General features: G+C 47.3%; 1 protein-coding gene across 4 annotated transcripts in view; it reads right to left on the bottom strand.

Annotated features, from left to right (window-relative positions):
* Positions 1 to 6,607, bottom strand: part of RFX4 (regulatory factor X4) — a 160,928-nt gene extending 154,321 nt beyond the window's left edge. For 2 of the 4 annotated variants that reach the window (XM_032836706.1, XM_032836707.1), the window contains exon 1: positions 6,177 to 6,607. In XM_032836706.1, the coding sequence (XP_032692597.1) occupies positions 6,177 to 6,219 (43 nt within the window). In that variant the 5' untranslated portion in view covers positions 6,220 to 6,607. Of the gene's footprint in view, positions 1 to 2,842; positions 3,056 to 6,176 lie in introns of those variants that run through there. The other 2 variants (XM_032836709.1, XM_032836711.1) reach the window with 2 other exon arrangements.
* Positions 6,608 to 24,375: the final 17,768 nt, after the last annotated feature.

The raw sequence follows: 24,375 nt of genomic DNA, 5'->3' as shown, positions 1-24,375 counted from the left end.
GCGTCACCAAGCCCTGCCAGGCTAGCATTCTAGCGGGACCCATGGGAGGGGAAATGGCTGTGGCGAGGGGCACGCTTTCCCAGTCTGGTCTCATAGGAGCTGTGACCCCACACAAGCTCCAGACCCTCTTTCATCCCACAAAAGGGATGCAGCGGAATTATGGTAAGGTTTACTTGACTAGTGTGTGAAAATGTGCCTGTAACGGGGCTGACCCATAGTGGGTTCTTGACGAGAAAGCACATCCTTTCCTTCAGGCTCCAAGAAGCACCTATTTCTATGTCCCCTGGCCGCTCATGGCCCTCAGGGTGTCCGCGCCTTCCCTTCTCAAAAGCACCTCATTTGAAGGCAGAGAATGTGACCTTGTTCCTCCTGTCACCCAGCAGGTGCTCAGTGAGTGAGACTGAACAAAACCTCCAATAAACTCATGAGAAGTATTTCCTTTTCCTTTTACCTGATGCTTCCAAATCATCTGTTTGAGTTCACTCTCTCTCCTCCAGCCTTAATTAAAACTGCACAGATAAACAGAGTGGAAGGGGTAAAAACAACATTAGATGTTTCCTGTACCTCTTCCACCCCGCAGAGCCCTGGAGGGGTGGCTGAAGGGAGTCCCACGTGACATGCAGAACACATGGGGTTGGCTCTCAGGGACCTGCAAAAGTGGAGACCTGCCTGTCCGACACCCTCCATGCTGGGATGTCACCATTATATGCCTTCTCAGCCTTTTGGGCGCAGACACCAAGGCAAACACACACACACGTCAACTTGACTTAGAAGCACCACCTTACAGCATTAGAAATGGAAGAGAAACCCTGTGCTTGGTGCAGGTCACAATTATATCCCTCTCTTGGGGTGCTTCTGAGGGTCAATGTCTGGAAAACGGCTTTACAAAGTATGGCAGATTGCACATACCTAATACGAGCCGGTAACCATATGGAAAATTGTAGGTGGGCCCCAGCAATCTTTATTCTGTACATTCAACTATAAATGAGGTAACAGAGTGTCAGGGAGAAGGGAAGGGCTCCTCTGCTCGAATTGTCACCAGGAGGGGTGGCTGTGTGAGAAGACCCTCTCCCCCCTTCTAAAAGCTTGAGCAAGGGAGAATGGAGTCTGGCTTTCCTTTGATTGCAACATTTCCCTTCTTTGGCCAGTGTGTATCCATCTCCCACACAAATGAGGGTCTGTGATACTGGCTTCATCCTCCAGATGCATTTCAGTGTTTCCTAAACTGATGCGGGGATAGCCCCCCAAAATTCATGTCTTCAGAAATGCACCTTAGGTATAATTAAGAAAGGAAATTATAGACCTTTAAAAAGTAGTTATCCAAGGTCCTTGACTCTTAAGATCCTAGCAGTTGGCTCACGGAAACATTTTAGTGTATTATTAAGTGTGGGAAGAGAGACACTAATTGTGCAGTGGGTCACAGTTCAGATGGTGGTTACCGGCTCCTATTTGCTTCCTGGGTTCTACAAGTAAAGAGGTTTCCTGGATTCTATCATAAAGAGGTTTGTATCTAATTTATCAGAAAATCCCAGACTATAAGCTGCCTAAGGTTTTATTAGATTTTCAAATGAAAATCTGACAAAGCTGTATAAGATTTACCTAAAGTAACATTTATAAGCGGCTGAGTTGGAATTATAACTCAGAGCTTTCCCACTGTGCAAAGGAGAAAAGGAAAAAAAAAAACTGGACAGGATCTTCCTGCTCCCATACCACCACCACCACCACCACCACCACCACCACCACCGCCGCCGCCCCACCTATTTCAGATCAGGAGCCTCCTCCTCTTCTCTTTCCCGCCTTATCCCATTCCCTCACTTTTAAGAATGATTTTGAGAAGGAGCGACGAGAAATTCCTCCTGGGTGACCTAAGGGGCACGAGGGAATAAAGCCTGAACCTCTCATGTTGGTGACCTTGTGGCTTGTGGGGGAGGTGGGCTCACTGCCCAGCTGGCGCCTAACCTGGGGATGGGGAGTGAGGCTGCAGGAGAACCTGGAGAAGGGGTGTGGGAGGAAGGGCTCACAGGTGGGCAGAGAAAAGGTGTAGCTGCCCGGAGGGAAATTAGAGACCTCGGCGCCTCTGGGGAGCAGGTCAGCCCAGCTCTCACACAGCGGCGGGAAGGCCGCGAGCAAACTCCTCTCTCCAACTCGCACTGGGTCCTTTGTTGTCGGCCTGTGCCTCTGGCTCCAGCTCATGCCCTCCGGTCCCCCGCCCCCCATGAAGTCACCCCAACTGCACTCATAATATTTTGCTTTGCGCCGGGTCTGTTTTCCACCACCAACTTCCAGCGGTCACCATGGCGACGCGCCGGGGCGGAGGGGAGGGCGCCGCTAAGGCAATCCTAGGGCCTAGCGGCCCGGCGGCCCGACAAACTTTTCCGGGTCTCCGGATCCTGCAGACTGCGTGGAAAAGCGCGCTGTCACCGCCGCCGCGCGGAGTCGCTTGCGGGGCTTCGCGGACCTGTCCTGAGCGCCGCGTCCGCGTCGGCGAGGGCCGCAGCCACCGGCCTGGGGACCCCAGGACCACGCGGCTCTCGCTTGACCCTGCTGCCAAACTCACATACCCCGGCGCTTGGCAGGTGGCGAGGGTGGGGGCGCTCATGCCCCCCCCCACCGCCGACCACACACACACACACACACACACACACAGAGGCCCGGGGAGGGAGAGGACAGCCCAGCCCTCTGCTCCCTTGAGCCGGCAGACCGGTTCCCCCCCGCGGGAGAAGGCTACTCCTTGCCTAGGGCCGTGGCCAGGAGAGGATGGAGGAGGCCCGGGCCCTGTTCCCACCCGGGCGCTCTCCGTTCCGGGGTCCCCAAGCCAGGGCCAATGACTGTCTGTCCCCACCTGGGGGCCCATGGGGCCAGGTCAGGCCTTGTGCTGAGCCGGGGCCTGTAGGCCAGCGTGCCTCCCCGCCGCTGTGGCCCGTGGTGCTCAAATCCGGCTCCAGGGGTACTTCGGCCTCGCCAGCTCTGGATTCTGGATCTCCGGGCAGAAAGTGGTCGAGGCAGAAATTTCCAATTCGGGCTGGGCAGTGCCCCTCTCTAAAGTGCCATCCCGTTTAACAAGAAACGACCCCTCTGTTGCGTAGCCGACCAACTCCGCCCCGGCCCACTTGGCACAAGTTCTCCGTGGCCTAAAATTCTACCTGCTTTTCTCCCTCGTTCTCGAATTTCTGGCTTGAGTCACCGAGCAACGCTCGCCTGGACAGGGCGGCCCGGCTCGGACCCACAGGGCCAGGCGCGCGTGGCCGCCGCGGTCGGCTCTCAGGGCGAAGGTGCGCGGTGCGGCCGGGTGCCGGCGGGCAAGCGGCATGGGTCTGCAGCGTGGGGCCGGCGCGCAGGCCGGGAGCGGCGTGCGCCCGCCCCAACCGCAAACCGCGCACCGGCGGGGCGGCGCGTCGACGACCCCACGCGCGCGCCTGCGGCCTTCGCCGTCCGCCGGAGCTCGGCTGCGCCGCGGGTCTCCTGGGAAAGGGGCTCGGCTTTGTCGCGCTCCGCCGCGAGCGTGCGGAAGGCCCTTTGAGGCGCGCGCGCCGGCTCCGCGGCCTCCCCCGACGGGGCCATTGTCTTAGCCCCGCACTTGATGAGTATTTGGGGAAAACTGGACGAATATATTACCGACTCGGTGCGCGGAACAAAGGGGCGCGTTTTCTCAGGTCACGCTGAAGTGGCCCCGAGGCAGACCACTAGAGCCCCGGCCCCTGCAAAACGGTTCTCCCGGGCCCGAAGCACTTTGCGGGGATTTTCCTTTTAAGAGTCGGGATCCGAGGCCTGGCTCCAGCACTTGCTGCGAATCGGTTGCTCGAGCCCTTTGAGGATGAAACAGTGATCATCACACTCGTGGTTCCGGTCGCAAGCAATCTGCTGTAAAAGGAGCAGAATCGAACTGCTCCTTGGAGCGCTAGTCTCAGCGAGCGGGGAGAAAGGACCTTTACATAACAAGGGAAACTCTGAAGAAAAGCTAATTGGATTAAGTTCTCGGAAAGGGAGGTGAGGGGAGGCTCCTGGACCGGACCGCGCGGAGCTGCACTTTCCTAGTCGTCGGGTTTGCGACTGTGAAATGTCACTTGGTGCTCCCCGTGTCATTTCTTCACCCTGACATTGCCCGAAACTTTTATTTTGATTTCAGGATGGCGATCTGAGGATGTCTCCGATTTTCAGGAAAGAGAGGGGAGTGGATGTGGAAAAGATTTCTGTTTTAGATCCCGTTTGGGGTGTTTGCGGTAGGGGTAAAAAGTGACCAGATGCCTCCACGGCCACCAGCTACATCGAGGACAGGAAACAGAACGTTTTCACGCCCCATAAGCCTCCCCCAGAACGCACAAGGAGGTCCCATCAAGTGGAGAGGGTACTTCAAACCCCAAACTGGGGCTTGGCTGGTGTGGGGTGTGGGGAAACCCCAAGTCCCTACGTGGTTCCCCTTGTGAATGCTTGGCTGCAAACAATGCAGACATGGGTTTAATTTATTCAAGGATATTTGCTTCTAAATTTGGGGTGCTTGGGGTGCGTGCTGGTGCAAGCGCTCTACATAAAAATATAGAGGGCTGGGCTTGCTTTCCTTCTGTGGTGCCTTTTTTTGCCGCCAGCAGAGAGCACCCCAGCGGGGCCCGCCGGGTACCTGCAGGCTGGAACGCGAAGCAGGCGACCCCTCTCCTTGCCTCGGTTTATACAGTAAGGAAGACGGCGAGACTCAGCCTTTCTCTACTCCGAGGCGGCCCACACTCAGTGGGAGAGGGACTTGACTCTCGGGATCAGAGATAGGCAACTACCCAGGAAAACCGAAGATCCCCCTGGCCCGAGGGGTGGGTGTCCTGGCCACCAGGGCCTCGGCAGAAGCCCGCAGAGGCTGGAAATCTCTGCGGACCGATGAAAGACATCTGGGGCGATGCCCAGATGACCTCTACCCCCACCCCCCATCTATTTCCAGCCTGCTTGGGGGGGGCGGTGAAGAAACATTCTGGTGGTGGTCGTTTATTTGCTCGGGGAAGGGACGCGAGTGTGTTCAGAGATGGCCGCGGCTAGAAGGCACTTGTTGCTCCGCTCTGCTCCTAGACCTCAGCCCCAGGATCTCGTCAAGCTGCGGCCTCGGCCCAGGCTGCGCTCACTACCCGGCTCCTGCCTCTCCCCGACCCTATCTCCCCAAGAATCCCAGAGGCTGCATCCGAGTGGCGACGGGAGTGGACTGGTTAGGGACCGTGGTTGGAGAAGGTGGGGGGTGGCTTCCAGGGAACTTCTTCCACCTGGAACGAGCCAAGGGAGCATAGCTTAGATCTAGAAGTTTGGCGGCTCCTCCTAGGTGCTAGAAGAGGAAGGTGGAGAAAACTCTACTGGAGAACCAAGACGCCGGGGTTTATCGTTGTAAGAGATTCCTTGGTTTCCTCCCTCAGTTGTTATGCACCGCCACCACCCCAAAACCTGACGCCCACAGCCTCCAAAGTGCCGAGGAGTTTTGCAGACCCTGACGCCAGGCCTTGCCGGCCGCACTGCGTCCAGCCCTTCCTCCAGCGGAGTTACAGCCCCGCAGCGGAGCGCGTCGTCGGATGGCCCTTCCGGGCAAGGAGGTTACACCCCGCCTCGGACGGCCCGGGGCTCCCACCTCCGACCCGGCGCGGATTCCCCAGGACCACCGTGTTCGCCGCCGCCACTCCCTCCAGCTGCGCGTCTCCACCAGTCCTCCGTCCCCACCTCCCAGGCGCTGTGCGAAGCCCTCGCCCTCCCCCGCCTCTGGGGAGTTCCGCTCGGCTTCCTGGCCCTAGCCACCAGCCTCAGAGCGCACCGCTATTCCCGGGCCCCCAAACCCGGGGGAGGAGCCGGGCCCGGGAATGGGGCGGTCGGCTCGCAAACTTTCTGCGAGCGGCACCTCGAGCTCGCCGCGAGCCAGAGAATCTTTACGTAACTTTGTGTTCAGGACAAGCAAAAGCGCGCTCCTTAGAGCGCGCGCGCGCGCACACACACACATTTACACACACAATCACACGCTCACACACACACACTTCCACGCATCCACTTACATCGCACATTGCGATGGATTGAAAACTTGTGCACGCTCTCCGCTATTTCCTAGGGTTCCACTGTCAAGTTGACCCTTCTGAACTTTTTGCAACTCTTTCTGAAGTTCCCCTTCTCCCCTTTCTTTCCCTCCCAATGTCTCCCCCCCACCCCCCACCAGTAGGACTGACCTGTGGAATCCATGTCGGGTTCCTCCAGTAACCCACAATGCATGCTCTTCCCATGGACAGCACGGGCGCCCCCCAAAAGTCCTGATGTTTGGGGATCCCCTGTGCTAGAGATGCCCAGGGAGGAAAGGAGTCTGAAAGAAAAAGAGACGTAGAGAGTGCAAGGGCAAAAGGATAGAGGAGGAAAGGAAAAGAAAGAGAAAGAAGAAAGAGGAGAGAGAGAGAGAGAGAGAGAGAGAGAAGGGAGAGAGCCCAGAGAAGGGGGAGAGAGAAAGAGCGAGTGAGCGAGGGGACACTCAGTAATCCAGCCGGGCAAAGCCAAACCCGTCAAAATGTTTGCGGATGTTTCATGGGAAAAAGCATCATTTTATAGGAGCCCCGATGGGAGCAATGTCATTGATAGGCCAGCCGGCCTGATGAATGGCCGCTCGTCAGATGGGGCCGTGGCGAGGCGCACTGTGAAGCCCATTGTGGGCCTGTTTTGAATAAGAAAAGCCGCCTCCGAAAAGGGGGGCTCAGAGCGACGCAATCCCAGCCCTCCGACTTCCCCCTTCTATTATAGCATTAGCAACGTTTTTCTTATTTAAAGTTCCAGAGGCCTTCTCCAGCCTTCGCCCGGCACTCATTATAGGCGAAATCAAAATTGGCTTAGATGTGGCCCCCTCCTCCCTCCCCATCCCTCCCCCTAGCGGGCCAGGCGGGGCGATGGGGGGTGGCAGGGGACTCCGGGGAGCCTGGGGAGTCGCCTACGCGGCCACGAGTGGGCTCCTTTCCCTCTCCTCTTGTGCCCCCCTCCCGGTTTGGTCCCAGGTCAGATTTTGAGTGGGGGCCCTGGGAATGCGGGAGGAGGTATGCTTTGACTCCCTTACACGCGGATCCGCGGACACGCGCGGAGGAGTAGAGGGAGCGGAGGGTGAAAGGTGGGGGAGAGAACGGCAGCCCTAAGACCCCAGCCCCCAACCTGGGCGGCGAGGAGGCCGCCTGGCGGGGAGGGTATGAGGGGTGGTCTTGTCTCCTCCAGAACTTTCTGTCTTTCCCTGGGTTTATCCATCTCCTTTACCGAGTCTCTCCCCCTTCCCTGCCTCGCTCTCGCTCTCTGCCTGTCTCCCAGTCTCTGCCTCTCACTCTGTCCTTCTCTCGTCCTCTGTGTCCCTCTATTTCTCCTGTTTTGGCTGCCAGTATTTCTGTCCAGCCCCTGCCCCCACGTCTCTTTGTCTCTCCCTAGGACTCTGCTCCTCTGTCTCTATCCCCCTTGGTCTCTCTGACACCCCCCTCCCCGCCTCTTCCCGTAACTCTGTCAGTCTGTCTGTGTCCCAGACCCTCCCTCCCTCCCTCCCTCTTCCCGCCCTCTCCCCCGCCCCCCAGCCAGCCGCGAAGTTTGTGAGAAGCCCGGCGTCCAAGTGGGGACGCGGTTTTCCCAGGGACCCCCTCCCCGGCTGAGTTTAAAGTGCAGAAAGAGGGGGGCGAGGAGCTGGGGGTCTGGAAGTGGAAGTGGGGGGGCAGGCTGCGTCTCTGAGGGCCCCGATAAAGTGGCCGTTCGCGGGCCGGCAGCGCTGTGATTAGAATATGAATGGGGCTCGGCAGGCGGAAGAGAAAGGCGGATTACCCCGGGTGCTTTGACCATGGACAGAGGCAGCGCCGGCCCGGCCGCGGAAGGGGCGGGGCGCGCGGGCGGGGTCCCTAACGCCTGGCGAGGGGGGTCTCTAACAGGACCCCAAGCTGGGTGCGTCTTACCGCGGTCCCTCGCAAAGCCCCCCAGTCTGCCCTCCAGGAAGGGCTAAGTGGGACAATGTGGGGGGAGGCGCAAGGGGCCAGCACGTGCCGAGTTAAGGTCACGGTGCGGGAGGGAGGAGGCGCCGGCGCCGAACGAGGGCTGGACAGAGCCCGGGTTTGGCACATTGCAGAGCACTGGGTTCGAATTCCGGCTCGATAAATGCCTTCATCTTTCTGGGCCTCGGCTTCCTTGTCTGTAAAATGGGGCAAAGATGTCCGCTCTCAAAGTTAGGGGAAGAACCAATGAGGCAGTGGATGTGGCAGGAGTCGAGCATTTACTTGCCCTCACCCCCCAGCATGTCGCCCTGTGGCCCGCTCCTTCCCACCACCCGGGGCTCCGCTAAGGGCTGCCTCCTGGGAGTGGCTGAGCCTCTCTGTGCGGGTCCCCTCTGACTCGGTCCGCTGCCGCCTTCATTACCCGTTCGTTTCTGCGGAAACTTTGTTCACAGCCGCAAGCAAGCCCAGGGCCCAGAACTGAGCCAGGCGTTCTTTCCAGCTGCGACGGTTGACGACCGGAAAACCGATGACAACCCGTGGCGACCGAAGGTGGCGGTGGCGGTGGCGATCGTCGCACGTCGTCGTGGTGTGCCTGGCGGTGAAGACAGCGGGATTCGGAGTCCAAGGATCTGAGCGGCTGGGTCTACCTCACGGATTTCTCCTTGAGCGGAGTGGGGCGAATGATAAAAGCCCCCTTCGGCCGCCTTCAGGCCCAACGGGAGGTGGAAGACTGGCCAGGAGCTCGATCAGGTGCTTGCAGAGGGCAGCCGGAGCTGCCACCACCCGGAGAGTGGGGGGTCCGCGGGACAATTCTTAAGGGATGCTGCGGGGGGTGGGGGGCAAGATGGTCTGTTGTCAATATTATTTTAATTATACACGAAAAATGGAGGTGGGGTGAGGTTGGGTGGGCCTAGCTGGCGAGGAAAGTGAAGAGAAAGAAGTCTCAGGTGGGTCCGGCTGGTCTGGTGCACCGGGGTTCCCGCCCTGTGCTGTCTAACCTGGAATGGCACTAGCGCTCCCCACTGACAGTGCTGCAGCACCCGGGAGCTGAAAGAAATGCAAATAAGCAGGCATCATTCATTCCTTGGCAAATTTTTATTGTGCACCTACTATGTGCCCACCACTAGTCAGTCTAGGAGCTGGGGATACAGCAGTGAAGAAAGGAGACTTAAAAAAAAAAAAATCCCTGCCTTCTGGAACTTACGCTGGAAGGAAGGGAAATAGCTAATAGCTAAAATAGATCATTAGATTATAGAGATTGTCCAGTGAGGAGTGCTATGTAGCAGGTGGGACCAGGGAGGACCTCTCTGAGGTGATAACATTTGAGTTTAAAAACAGTGCTATCCTAGGGGCTGGTAACAAGGGTGTGTTCCTTGGTGGAAATTCACTGAGCTGTGTACACTTAGGATTTTATGCATTTTCTCTGAATGTTATTTCAGACCTCAATAAAAAGCTTGTTCAGGTTCAATAACGTAAGAGGAATAGCTACCATGTACTCTTCATGCGTGGGTTGTGCCTCCACTGTGGTAGGCATTTCCACACATTATCTCATTTAATCCATACAACTAACATTAAATATTGTTTTCATCTCCACTTTTCAGAGGAGGACAATTGGGATTCAGCATGGCTGTCGTCCCCTTGGATACAATCACGAGCAATGCAGCGCTGAGTCTCCAGAACTCGAATTCTAAAGCAAATATAGCAAGGCCTGCAGTAGGAAGTGTGTGGATGTGAGGGGGACCAAGAGAGGAGAGGGGAAACTGAGTCTGGGAGGCTCAGAATCTGTGGTGTTGAGGCAGGCCCCCCGAGGAAGCGGAAGTCATGACTAAGCCAGGGGCCAAACGCAGCAGGCAAAGGGGTGGAGGGTGTTGCCGACAGCTATAAGGACATGAGGAGGGTCTGTGCGGTATGTTTGAGGACTGGAGCCTGGCATGGCTACACACGCCATGGGAGCAAGGAGTAACTGGCAATTTCTTGGGGAGGTAGGTGAGGATCAGATCGGGAGGGTCAGGCTAAGAAATTTATCCTGAAAGTGTTCTGAGCATACAGGACTTGATTTGTGTTTTGGAGATGTCAGTGTGGTCATGGTGTGCCCACATGGTGTTCCTAGAGGTGGAGGTCATTGGGAAAGAGATCATGGTGGTCTGGAATAAAGACTTGACAGTGGGGGCAGGGAGGGGTGACTCATCCACCAGCTTTGCTGGTGACTGGGTGTGGCCAGTGAGGGACACAGAAGACGGATGTCCAATTTTCTGACTTGGCCTATTTATACCCCTCCCACAAATCATCGGTGCGGGGGAGGGTCAGGGAGAGGTGGTGGGAATGGCAGGATTAGAGACTTGGCAGCAAGGAAGAGGTGACTTGAAGAGCTCATAAAGCTTCCCAGTGGCCCATAGCAGGCAGTCCCACAAAAGCACGGGGTTGGAACCACTTGTATAGCCCTGGGAGGCTGCTGGAACCCTCAGAATGGATGCATGAGCCACACACAGGGGAAGGTGCAGGACTCCTCCCTTTCCGTCATCTGGTATGTTCTGCCACCACTGCTGCACTCTCCGTGGTGCCCTGTACTTGCTAATCCTAAAGTCTTGGAATCGTTTGCTTGTCTGATGTTTTGTTTTGTCTACACAGCTTACCACCATCTAAAATTGTTTGTTTCCTTGTTCGTTGTATGCCTCTCCACATCAGAATGCAAGCCTCAGGAGGGCTGGGACCTTGTCCTTCTTGCTCACTGCTCTCATCTCTATCTCTGGACAGCATTTATTGGCCACCATGAACAACCCATCCACTGGCCTGACTGGAAGCAGTGACACAGACCCACAAGAGCACAGGTGGATTTCCTTGTGCAACAAAGTCGCTGGACACAAGATTTGCACTTCGCATAGTACTGAAAGATTCTTAGTTATTCTAAGTGAAAATCAGAGCTCTGTTCAACTGATTCTAAAAATGAAATCTATGGAAAAATATCTTGTCTTTAAAAATCTCCCAAATATGTATACATTGTATACGTCTATAGCTTAGAATTGCATTACCGGTGGGTCTAAGGCTGGATCACCTTCCGTAGAGAAACCTCTACAGAGTAAGACCTCTTCCTCCTTTCATTCCTCCCTCCTGACCTCCCTTCCTCCCTCCCTCTTTCTCTCTGTCTTTCCTTTTCTTTCTTCCAATACTGAACAACAAGTCATGTGCCAGGCTTTTCTCTAGGTAGAGGTGCAGAGGTGAACAGGATAGTCAAGTGTCCTCCTCTCCCCTCCACCTCCCGAAGTTTACATTCTATTGGGAGAGCTGAAAATAAACAAAGAAACTAAGAGGTACAGCAATCTTTCCTTCGTGGATCTTATATTATAGTAAAGACGTGCGCCCCAACCTTATGTTTGTTAATGATTAATTTGCTAATTAGCTAAGTAATTATTTTAATAATAATAAACATTGTCTGAGCACCTTCTATGTACCTCTGCTAGTGGTGGATGTAAATAGTCTGATATGACTGTGTTTACCTTAAGTCGTGGCTCAGTGAAGGAGAAAGTCAAGAAGAACTATAAAACAGCTGGATAAGTACTGTACAAGAGGGGTACCTGGGATAGCCGTGGAAGAAGGAGACCCCTCCAGCTCACTCAGGAAGCACCTGAAGGCTAAATTAATTTCTGCTCACAACTGTCTTCTATAGCCAGAAATGCAAAATGCAAAATCTAAAGTGAAAGATATTTTACAAAATCACTATCATATTACCATTATCACACCTAAAATATCAACAATAATTCCATAACCAAATTTCACTGTTCACATTTGCCCAACGGCCTGATAATATTTTTTAAAAGTTGGTTTGCTTGAATCAAGATCCACAGCAGATCCACACAATGCATTTGGTTGCTATGTCTCTGAAGTCTCTTTGAATCTGGAGATTTTCCCTCCCTATTTCATTCCTTCTCAGTTATTTGTTGCCAAAAGCCAAGTTGTCTTTCCTGTTGTGTGCCCAACATTTTGCAATATGTTCATTGCATCCCCACCATGTTATTTAACATGTTCTTCCGTCCCCTATGGTTCCTATAAATTGTTAGCTGGGTCTAGAGACATGATCAGATTCAGATTCAAGTTTATGGCAAAAATAGCACATTGGTGGTGATGCATACTTCCTGTTGTATCACGCAGGAATTCACATAGTGTCCCTCTGGGTTATTAAGAATACGAGAGGTTCAGGTGTTATCAGGCTCTAGGTTCTTTCCACTTATGCTCAGCTTCCTGCTTTTCTTGTCTTCTGCTACTAAGGACATGATCACAAGTTCATTTATTCTTCATGATCACAAAATAGCTATAATTGCTAAAGTGCCACAGCTTCCCTCACACATTTCTCAAAAACTGGAAGGAGAAAAGAGAGGCTGTCCCTTCCCCCATCCTTTCTTAAGAGTAAGAAAACTTTCTCAGAAGCCTCTTGGATAACTTTTCCTCCTGTCCCATCAGATAACTGATTTACCTGTCCATCCCTTAACCAATAAGAAAGGGCAAATAAATGCCATGGGAGGCTAAGATGAACTAAAATTCTCCCCAAGGGCTAAAGAAGGGCCCACCTTCCTCTAAAACAGACAGACATCAGGTACATGAACCAAATCTGCGTTCAGTTACCAAGGAAGAAGGGGAGGCATGAGTAGCCAGTTGTGTCTGCTATACCATTCAATAGAGGATCAGCCTTGCATAACTTCATGCTGTGTCATGGGAAGGGCTCTCTGCTCAACTAACAAAACATACATCTTGTCCGTGAATACCTTCACTCCAGGTCCTTGCCTTGTGGGAGCACATGACCTCCATGCTCTCCTGTTTGATTCCATCAACAGTTCACTGGTGAGAAATAATATTCACTGAGGATGGCAAAAACTTAAGCACTCCACTCATTACTCAAGATGGAATCTTCCAAACTTGGTTCCCTGGTTGGGTTTGACGGGTGTAAAGAAAACCCATGTCCCCCGCCCTGCAAAAACTTCTCTCCCTTCTTGTTCATGAGAAGAACTGATTTACCAGAGTGAAATGGTTTACTCTCAGGAGCCAGGGCTCTTCATTCTCAGGAACTATACATTGAACAAATGAGTGAATGTCTGCTTTTAAAATATATAAGTGACTTGGAAGAAAATATTTACATACTTAATGCAATTCCAAGAGAAATTCCAATGTGGTTTTATTTCATCTGGAAGTGTAAATCAATATAATGGGTAAGAAAGTGTTTATCTTTTCAAAAAAATTATGTTTGTCTTTGTTAAATAATGAAGTAACATGTATAGCTGTATAACTCAAATTATATGAAAGTGCATTAAAAATTAATCATCTCTTTTCTCTCCTATAATCCTATTGTGATAACATACTAATGATTTAGTATATGTGATTCCATACCTTTCCCTAGGCTCAAACGTTAATAACTGGATAAGAACATTTCCGTTTGGTTGTGCCGTAATTTCTGCAATCTCCTTTTGAATGTGATTTGGGTTGTTCCCAGGCTGTTGGATTTTTTTGCCATCAATTATGTTAAAATAAACCATCCCTGCACGTATGTTCTTAAGTACTGGCACTTTTATTTCTATCAAATAGATTGTTATGAAGGGCAATGTGAGGTCCTTTGATATTTTAATGACTTTGAAGGATTGCTTTCCCCAAAAGTTTAACAGTTCGCACTTCCACCACCAATATATGAAGGAGGCAGATTCTGCAAGCCCATACTTGCACTGAATGTCATCACTTTAAAAGATTTTTAGCCAATTGTGAAGTAAAAATGATGAATAATTGCTCTTTTAATTTATATTAGTGGGGTTTAGTGCCTCTTCATGTATTTATTTAGTTTTTGCTTTTTGTCCTTAAGGAATTGCTTACTTCTGTTTTGTGTTAAGCAGCCTTTAAAATGGCTCCCAGGGACCACACCTCTGGTATTCATATACTTATGCCATTCTCTCTCCTTGAGCATAAGCTAAATCTAGTGATTTATTTGTAATGAATAGAATTTGGTAAAAATGATGGGATGTCACTTTCAGTTTTTTTTCCCCCCACTCTGTGGTTTGTGCTTTGAGGGTCTTATTTAAGAAATCTTCCTCTTGTCCCCAAGGTTATAAAACATGTTTTCATTTTGTTTTCATTAGCTTAAACTTTGACCATTCCATCAGAGATGTTTAATCCGTCTGCAGTTCATCTTTGTAAACAATTTTTTTTTTTCAGCTCAGTTAACTTCCCCTGCCCCCACCATCACCACCAAAACTATTGTCTTAGTCAGCTCAGGCTGCCATAACAAAATACTAGAGATTGGGTGGTTTAAAGAACAGATCTTAATTTTCCCACAGTCCTAGAGGCTAGTAGTCCAAGATCAAGTTCTAGTTGACTTGATTTCCTGGGAGGACCACCCTTCTGGCTTGCAGATGGCCAACCTTCTCTCTGTGTCCTCATGTGGCCTTTCCTTGGTGTGTATGCCTACACAGATGAAGAGATCTTTCTCTCTTCCTCTTCTTGTAAGACCACTAATCCTATAGGATTAGGCCCCCACATTTATGACCTCATTTAACCTTAGTGACCACCTTAAAGATCCCATCTCCAAGTATAGTCACATTGAGAGCTAAAACATGTAGGTTTGTGGGGAGGGTTGAGGGGGAACACAATTCAGTCCATACCAACTATCTATTAAATAATCCATACTTTCCCCAGCATTTGGTGGTGTCCTCACAATCATATTCTAGTTTCCTGTACTTGTACTCTCTAGTCTTTTTCTGTCATCTCTTTGCCTGTCCCTGACCGGTGCCACTCCGTTTTTGTCACTATGGCTCTCTAACATTTCTTTATATATGTGCTATATAAGCAAGTTCTCTCATTCTTTCTCAAAATTTAGCTACTCATGGAACTAATGATTTCACATATATTTTAAAATAAATTTATCAGATTTACTAAAACTTCCTGAGATATTTTAAATGGACTTGAGTTAAATTGAGTTGAATCAACACGTTTACATGTTATTCATTCCACATATGAACATCGTATAATCTCTCCACTTACTGAAAAAAGTCCCATGCCCTTTGAGTTTCTTGATAAAGGACTTTGCTTTGGTCTGATTCATTCCAGGAGGCTTTATGGTTGGGCTGCTGTTGTGCATGATATCCTGTCTACATTTTATACGTAGCTATTGCTGGTACAGAAGAACACTCTTGGGTTATTTTATTTAAGTATGGGACAGACTTGGGGCTGTGCTGCTAAGGTCTCCTTCAAGGGAACCTGCTCAGGCAGTGAGGTTGACTGGCATATCCTCCGCTGCTACCACTCTGAATCCCCCTCTCATTCTTGCCTACAGGGGCCACACTTCAATGACTGGGCACAGCAGGGGTGATAGAGCTGGTTCATTCTTACGGGATGCAGACTCTGCCTTGAGGTCTCCCTCTTCTCCTAACCACCTAACAGAAACATTCTTAGAACCACGTGGAAGTCCGAGAGTATTTTACTCAATTTCCCTTCCTCCTCTCCTTTCACAGGTATCAAACATGCCCTGCGGTGAAGATTCTCCCCACCTTTTCCTGTTCCATTCCCTTTACTCTTTATGGAGATTTTCCTCCAATAAATTTCTATCGTGTCCCATCTTGTTTTGGCTCCTACTTCTTGGAAGACCTGTACCGAAACAGGAATAATTTACATATGGTAAGATGCTCAGATCTTGTGTACTGTTCCATGAGGATGAGAAATGCTTCTCATGCCTGTGTATCTCAGTCTGCCAACTACACTTGCTCACTCAATTCTTTCTTTCAATGGTCATTAGAGGACCATTTTTAATGAGAATCCTTAGGTGAGTATATGATCACTTTATCTATTGAAGTATGTTTTATAAAAATATAGCATTCTTTTGGTCATATCTGTTCTGATAACATCACTACATTTTTTAAAATTTCATATTTCTCTGATTTGACTTTCTCCATCCCTATGGTTTTAGTCTTTTTATAACCTTTTGCTTTAAGGCTTTCTCTTGTAGGTAAGTCCTTCTGAGTCTTTAGACTTTTATACTGAGTTTGATCTATTTCTACTTACTGCGATTACTCTTATATTTAAATTCTTAAAAAAAAAACCCATCAGTATTTTTTCATGTAATCTATCTACCATACTTTCTTTCTTTTTCTTTTTTTTCCTTCCCTGTTACTTTCCATTACAAAGGGGAAAATTAAACCAAGTTTGGGTTTAGTAGTTATGAACAACCACCAGGAGAATAAAATTGAATGTATAAGGGGCACCTGGTGGCTCAGTGGGTTAAAGCCTCTGCCTTCAGCTCAGGTCATGATCCCAGGATCCTGGGATCGAGCCTGCATCGGGCTCTCTGCTCAGCGGGGAGCCTGCTTCCTCCTCTCTCCCTCTCTGCCTGCCTCTCTGTCTACTTGTGATCTCTGTCTGTCAAATAAATAAAATCTTTTTAAAAAAATTGAATGTATAATTTCAGGCAAAAAAATTTCAATATATCCGACCAATGTTTTAAATTTTAAAAAAAATTGAATGTATAATTTCAGGCAAAAAAAATTTCAATATATCCGACCAATGTTTTAAATTTTTTAAAAAGACTTATTATTTTTTGAAACTTAAAAAAAGATTTTGTTTATTTATTTGACAGAGAGAGACATAGTGAGAGAGTGAGCACAAGCAGGGGGAGTGGGAGAGGGAGAAGGCAGACTTCCTGCAGAGTGGGGAGCCCGATGCAGGGCTCAGTCCCAGGGTCCTGGGATCATGACCCGAGCTGAAGGCAGATGCCTAAGGACTGAGCCACCCAGGCCCCCCCTATGTATTTATTTTAGAGAGAGGGAGAGAGCATGGCCACAGAGGCAGAGAAGAGAGTCTTTTTTTTTTTTTAAAGATTTTATTTATTTGTTAGAGAGAGAGGGAGAGAGAGCGAGCACAGGCAGACAGAATGGCAGGCAGAGGCAAAGGGAGAAGTAGGCTCTCCGCCCAGCAAGGAGCCCGATGTGGGACTCGATCCCAGGACGCTGGGATCATGACCTGAGCCGAAGGCAGCTGCTTAACCAACTGAGCCAACCAGGCATACCCAGAGAAGAGAGTCTTAAGTAGACTCTACACTGAGCCTGGAGCCCAACTTGCGGCTTGATCTCAAGGCTCTGAGTTCATGACCTGAGCTGAAGCCAAGAGTCAGACACTTAACCAACTGCACCACCCAGATGCCCTGATCTATCTGATCAATCTTCGTTACTGATTGCTGTGTATGTAAAATTTTTGTTTGCTTATTTTGTTGTAATGGTTGCTTACTTTTACAACAGTGACATACTGAATTATTTCTTTGTACCTCCGTATTCAGTCACCCTCCCTCCCCTTCCCCCAGTGTTTTCCCTTCTTGCTGGGCCACTTCTTCTAAGAAGGTTTTAAAAGAGGGTCTTCGTATGGTAAACAGTAATTATGTTGACATCACACTTAAATGAGAGTTTAGCTGGCTATGGAATTTTAGGTCCCAAGTTCTTTTATTGAAAATATCACTGTTTGGTCTCCTTGCAGATGTTGCTGTTGAGAAATAATGTTGGTCTACTTCTTCCTTTATAGGTAATTTGCTTTGCATCTAGAAGAGTTTAAGCTTTTTTTTCTGTCTTCATGTACTTAAATGATACAAAAATGTACCTATGTATGTTTTTCCTCATCTGTCTTATTTCTTTAAGTACTTGTATTTGTAATTCGAGGTTTTAAAACTTTCTCTAATCTGAGAAAACCGTCATTATTTAGTTAAATATTCCACTCTATATTTTTCCTCTTCTTCTGAGACTTCTATTATTTGAATGTTGATGCTTCTATTTTCCATGTCTCTTTTCTTTCTTATATTTCATCTCTATAACCCATCCTGATACTTTCTGTAACAAATCCTCCAATTCTGCGATTATTCTTTTTCTGCTATTCAAACTACTGAATCCTTCCCTTCCTTCCCCACCCCCCCCATACTCAGGAATTCCTCTCAGAGCTCCTTTATGCCTTTGCCTTTACAATCATTTCTTTTTGCTTTGATATATTTATTTTTCTTTCTTGATCTGTTTGGTCTGCTGAATTTGCTTCATCTACATTTTTTCCATGTGTTGTTTTTTTTCATATCCCAGTGGCCCTCCCAACAAGCTAATTGTTATTATTTTTCATATGAGGTTGCATTCAGGGGGAGGGGATGCAGTATTAGAACTGGGCTATTGGCTTCTAGGGAGTGGTGGCCAGGGATCTCCTGAAAACTCTACCAGGTACTGGAAATATTCTCACAATAATAATTTATTTGCCCAAACTGTCCATAAAGCCAAGGATGAGAAGTTCTACCTTGAGGTATTAGATGTCTGAGCTGATGAGAAGGGCCAAAGCATAAGCCCTAGCTTCTATCTGTCCTGATAAGTTTGACTCGGGGTTTGCAGGGAGAGTGAGAACCCATCTTGGTATCTGATGGTTCACACTCATTCTTCTTCAAGAACTGTCTATGAAGCAGGAGTCACCATAAAGCAGAGTGGGGCAAGCAAGGAATGCGAAGGGGCTGGCCAGTCAGTTTGCACACACAGTTAACTGTTGTTGTTTTTTTTTTAAATATTTTATTTATTTATTTGACAGACAGAGATCACAAGTAGGCAGAGAGGCAGGCAGAGAGAGAGGGGGAAGGCAGGCTCCCTGCCGAGCAGAGAGCCCGATTCGGGGCTCAATCCCAGGACCCTGAGATCATGACCTGAGCCGAAAGCAGAGGCTTTAACCCACTGAGCCACCCAGGTGCCCCTACAGTTAACTAGTTCTTAACAACCCAGCTTGGCTAGCGTGTCCACTCTGTTGTTACCCTGGCAGTCCTGACAGTACAGGTCTGGCTACTGTGTTTTCTGCTTCCACTGTGGCACTGGGATGGACAAGGTCTGCCCAGGACAGTGTTAAAGAGCCCAGGTGCATCTCAAAGTCTCCATAACCCAGCTGCCCCTGGTCTCCATCCATGAGGTTCAGCCATGTTGGCTCTGGGCTTCCATTTCTCCCTCACACCAGGACCTAAACACCTCCCAGTGCTCCAGAGAGTTTTCACAAATTTACCTTAGTTTCACACAACTTTCTTCTGATTTTTGTGGCATTTATGGGGGAGGGGGCTTGAAGGAAGGCATTAGGGAGGCTAAGCTTATCCCTCATATTATCAGAGACTGGAATGCCCAAATTATTTAGAGTTTTAAAACTGTATATACATATCTCTTGGATAAAACAAAAATTAATTTTAAAATGAAAATAAAAAGAAACTGAAGAAACCGAGGGAATGTGCAAAAGTTACCGTTTGAATGGTGCCTGGAGAATGAGTCAATACAGCTAGAATTAGGTTCAACTTGAGTAAGAAACCCAAAAGAACAGTGGTTTATTCTAGATAGATAGAAGTTTATTTCTTTTATGTGTGTGTGTGTGTGTGTGTGTGTGTGTGTGTTTAGTTATCTTGTCCTTCATGACCTACATCCCTAAGATTACCTCATAGTCCAAGATAGTTGCTTTAGCTCTATTTACCATGTCTCTCTTGCAGGCAACAGGAAGGAGAAAGGGAAAAAGTAGAGGCAAAGGGCATACGATAACTGTTTTTTAAGGAATGTGTTTCTGTTTTCTAATGCAGCATAACAAACCACCCCAAAACTTAACACAAGTTAACATTACTATTGTGGCTTAACACAACAGTAATTTATTTTTCTTCTTCTTTTTTTTCACAACAGTAATTTATTATAAATTATGATTCTGTGAGTAGAATGCACAGTTCTTCTGATTACATGGTGTTGGCCAACACTCGGGGACAGCTGATAGTCCAAATAGACCTCAGCCGCATGGCTGGCAAGTTGGCACTGGCTGTTAGCTAGGAGCTTAGATGGGGCCATGGCCCAAAACCTCAGTTCTCCTTCCTGATGGTTTTTCCTCACAGCTGCTTGGGCCCCTCAAGGCATGAAGCTGCATTTGAAAAGGACCGTGCCAAGTATGAGTGTCCCAAGAGGAAGGAAATTGTAGCTCTAATCCTCTTTTTTTTTTAATTATTTTTTTAAAGATTTTTATTTATTTATTTGACAGAGAGAGATCACAAGTAAGCAGAGAGGCAGGCAGAGAGAGAGGAAGGGAAGCAGGCTCCCTGCTGAGCAGAGAGCCCGATGCGGGGCTCAATCCCCGGATCCCGGGATCATGACCCAAGCCGAAGGCAGAGGCTTAACCCACTGAGCCACCCAGGCGCCCCAATATAGCTCTAATCCTCTTAAGGCCGAAACTGGGAAGTCCCTAAATGTCTCTCCTACTGCATTGCACTGGTCAAAGCAGTCACAGGAGCAGCCCAAGGAAGTGGTGGTGGTGGACACGCTCTACTTCCTGATGTGAACAGTGGCCTGCACATCCTGGAGGGTGGAATCATTGGGAGACATCTTTGGAGATGAGCAATCATAGAAATTTCCTAGAAGTTGTCAGAGGACACCTATGCTCACCTCCCATCATACAGAATTAAGTCTAGGTTTTATGACCATGCTTAGCTGCAAAGGAGGTTAGAAAACAGACTTTTTAAACTGACATTTGGGTACCTGGATAAAAACTGAGGGTTTGACTTCTATGAGAGAACGAGTTGAAATGAGTCATCAAAGGTGCCTGGGTGGCTCAGTTCGTTAAGCACCTGCCTTTGCCAAGGTCATGATCCCAGGGTCCTGGGATCGAGTCCCACATCGGGCTCCCTGCTTAGTAGGGAGCTTTTCCCTCTGCTCCTGTCCCCCACCCACCCCATTCATGCTCTCTCTCTCTCTCTCAAAAATAAGTAAATAAGATCTTTTTTTTTTTTTTAAAGAAACGAATAATCAAAACATAAATAGCATGGAGTGGCTAAAGGGAACCCAGATACAAAACCGAGGGGCGGAAGAGACAGAGAGACCAGCAAAAAGAATGGCAAGATGAACAGAAAGACAAAGCAGCTCAGTACAAGAATACAGTTAAGCAGATCTAATGACAAAAGATACTCTTAGAAATGATATTTTATTCATTATTTTACCATTGATTGTCAAACACTTACCTATTCCCCGCTACAGTCCAGGTCCTGGGCTATGTTCTAGGCATATAACAAGAATAAGACATTGTTCCTATACTTGGGGGTAGATGCAGGGTAAAGGCAAAAAGGAAAGACAAGGCTTTCATGCCTCTTCCTCCACTGCCTCCCAATTTAGGAGAACTTTCACTAATGTCACATAAGGGTAGAAGCAATAAAAGGCACCAAGAGTCTTTATTTGGAAGAGCAGTAAACATTTGCATATTTGGTAGAATTTTCTAAATATTCCGTCTTAAGTTCCACATTCCCAAAATAGCCACTCCTGGGTTTCCAGACTAGGCTAAGCCCCGACTATAAACATCTGTAGGTTTTGCACACTCAGCATCTCTCTATTCACACTCATTCTGTTAAAAAAACAGCTCTGTTTTCTTTGATACCATCTGCTTTGGTCTCTGTGGCTGACCTATATGGAACTGACTCCATTCCCATGTCAAGGGGTGGGCATATGGCCCAAACATAGCCTGGGATCTTGTTAGAATTCTTGCAAGAGTTTAAACAGGAAGGGCAAATTGCAGGTTCTGCTGGAGGTAGACTAAGAGGAGAGGCTGCCCAAGGCTAAGTTCTGGACAGAGAGAAGCAGAGCCAAGGAAAGATGGGACAGTCCCAATGATTGGATCCAACTATGCCTGAAGGATAATCTCCTCTTAGACTTTTCAAATGAATGAACCAGTAAATTTGCCTTCTTGCTTAACGCTGTTTGAGTTTGGCTTTTGCTACTTGCAAACGAGAGAGTCCCAAATAAATGAATAATCTCTATGTCATAGATTTTTATCATACCTGTTCTTCTCCTTTGAGAGCTTTGGTCAATGTCTTTTAATCACTATTTCAATGTCCATCAATGATGGAGAGGGTCCATCTCCTTGACTATGTGCTTATATAGTAGAATGGTAAATAGGACTTCCACACTATTTACATGATGTCTTCCTGCTTGCCTCCCTGTTCCTGAACACAGGGCTGAATTCTCCAAGGTAAATATATGTGTGTACTGCCTCCATTGGCCTGCCCTTCCTTCTGGCAATGGTAGATGACTGCTGCTTTGCCACTTCTCAACCCTCCTCAGGGTAAAACCATCTCATCCATGTTCTGTCACTTAGAAAAGTGCCCATCTCATAATAAATGTTCAATATGTATTAGTGATATTAATGAAAATAACTACAAGTAATAATTTAAAAGCATAATTTAAATTATTCTGCTCTTTTCTTTTTCACTTAATAATGTAAATGGGAGCTCCTGACATATGTATATGGAGTAGCCTTGGTCTTTAAAAACATTTTTTATGTCTTTCTTTGTATGGCTTTTCCATAATTTATTTAATCAGTTCCATCTTTGTTGATATTAGGTAGTTTCTAGTTTTCTTTTAGCATAAACACTGCTACAGTGAATTTCTTTATATGTTCACTTTGCCTATATGTGCAATATATGTAGGTTGTATTACTAGAAATAGAATTGCTGGATCAAAGAGAACAACTATGTTCTCTTTAGAGAACATATTAGAATCAGCTTATCAAGTTCTGTGAACATCCTGTTGGGACTGTGATTGGAATTTTCACTGAATCTATAGGTCATTTTGGGGAGCACTGGCATCTTTATATTATTATCTTTCTGACAATAATAGATCTTCCTGAACATAATGGATCTCTTTATTCAGATCTTTATTGTCTCTTAATTTATAGAGAAGAATAATAAGCCCAAAGAGGTCAATATCTTCTAGAGGAACAATGTAGGGCAGAGAGACTTGTCCTATCAGCAATTAGGACTTATGATGAAGCTACGGTTATGAAGATAACATGATGGAGGACAAACACTGGATAGAGCCAAGGTCCCAGGAACAGATCTATTTATCTGTCATGGAAGACCAGTGGTGAAAAGAAGTACTATTCCACAAGTGGATCTGAAAAAAAAAAAAAAAAAAAAAAAAGTCATTCATATTGGTAAAAAAAAAAAAAATGGAATTTATCCCTACCTCACACCATAGATAATTAACCCAGATGGATGACAAACTTACATGTCAAGAGCAAAATTTTATAAGTTTTGATATAAAATACAGTTAAATATTATTTTGAGAGATAAGAATATCTTAAAAAGTGTTAACTATGAAAGAAAATATTGATACGTTTGTCTCATAAAATTAAGAATTATTCATCAAAGACACTGAAAATAGAGTGGAAATACAAGTTAAGGCTGTCTGTTTGCTACTGCTGTATCAACTTTTTGATTAGCACTTCCTTGGTATATACTTTTCTTTCCCTTTATTTTCAATCGTTATAGATGATTTACCTTTAGGTATATAGTTTGTAATTGGTATATAGCTGATATTAAAAATCCAATTTTATAGTCTCTCTTTTTTGTTATGGTAGGTAAATTAACCTGGGTAATGGGCTGAATGGTGACCCCTAAAGACATATCCCCTTTCTGACCCTCAGAGCCTGTGAATGTGATATTTGGACAAAGGGTCTTTGCAGAGGTAAAGATGAGATCATCCTGGATCATCCAGATGGAACCAAAACCCAATGACACTTGTTCCTATAAGAGACACACCAGGGGCAGACACAAGAGAGAAGGCCATGAGAAAGAGGCAGATTGGAGTTATATAGCCACAAGCCAAAGGTGGGAGCTGCAAATGAAGGATTCTCTCCTGACCCTTCAGAGGGAGCAGGACACTGCTGACACCACCTGGATTTTGGATTTCTGGCCTCTAGAACACTGAAAGAGTAAATTTCAGCCTTTTCAGGCTACTGAGTTTGTGGTAACTTGGTAATAGCAGACCTGGAAAATGAATAATTCTATTTATACTTATTGTGGTAAATAGCAGAGTTGGGTTTATTTATATTTAACACCTATTTTTGTGTTTTATTTACCATTTTTTTTAAAAAGGTTTTATTTATTTGAGAGAGAGAGTTAATGAGAGAGAGAGCAAAACCAGAGGAAGGGACAGAGGGAGAAGGAGAGAGAGGCTCCCCACTGAATAGGGAGCCTGATGCGGGGCTCGATCCCAGAACCCTGGGATCATGACCTGAGCTGAAGGCAGATGCTTAACTGACTGAGCCACCCAGGTGCCCCTACCATGTTTTTTTTTTTTCTGCTTATTTTCTTTCCTGATTTCTATTGGATTGATAAAGTTTTCTATGTTCTTTTACTTCCTTTTGTGTTGACTGTATTTCTGTCCTTCTAATGGTTTCACTTGAAGTTTTAACATAAATAATAAATCTTATAAAAAGCCATGTCATAAAATAAGAATCTCAACAGGCTTTAATATTGCCTTGTGAACATAAACTCCACCCAATACTGATTCCTATACTTTGTTTCACTTTTCTATACATAAAAAAGTTAAGTTTTTATAGTCTACAGTTAATTAAATTTATGCACACATTCATTAATTGCAGTATTCATCATTGTGTCTTG

Source organism: Lontra canadensis, unplaced genomic scaffold, assembly GCF_010015895.1.
Source record: "Lontra canadensis isolate GAN:19392208 unplaced genomic scaffold, GSC_riverotter_1.0 scaffold93, whole genome shotgun sequence".
NCBI lineage: Eukaryota > Metazoa > Chordata > Mammalia > Carnivora > Mustelidae > Lontra > Lontra canadensis.
The sequence above is the reverse complement of the archived record's forward strand: the minus strand, read 5'-3'. Positions and strand labels throughout refer to the sequence as shown.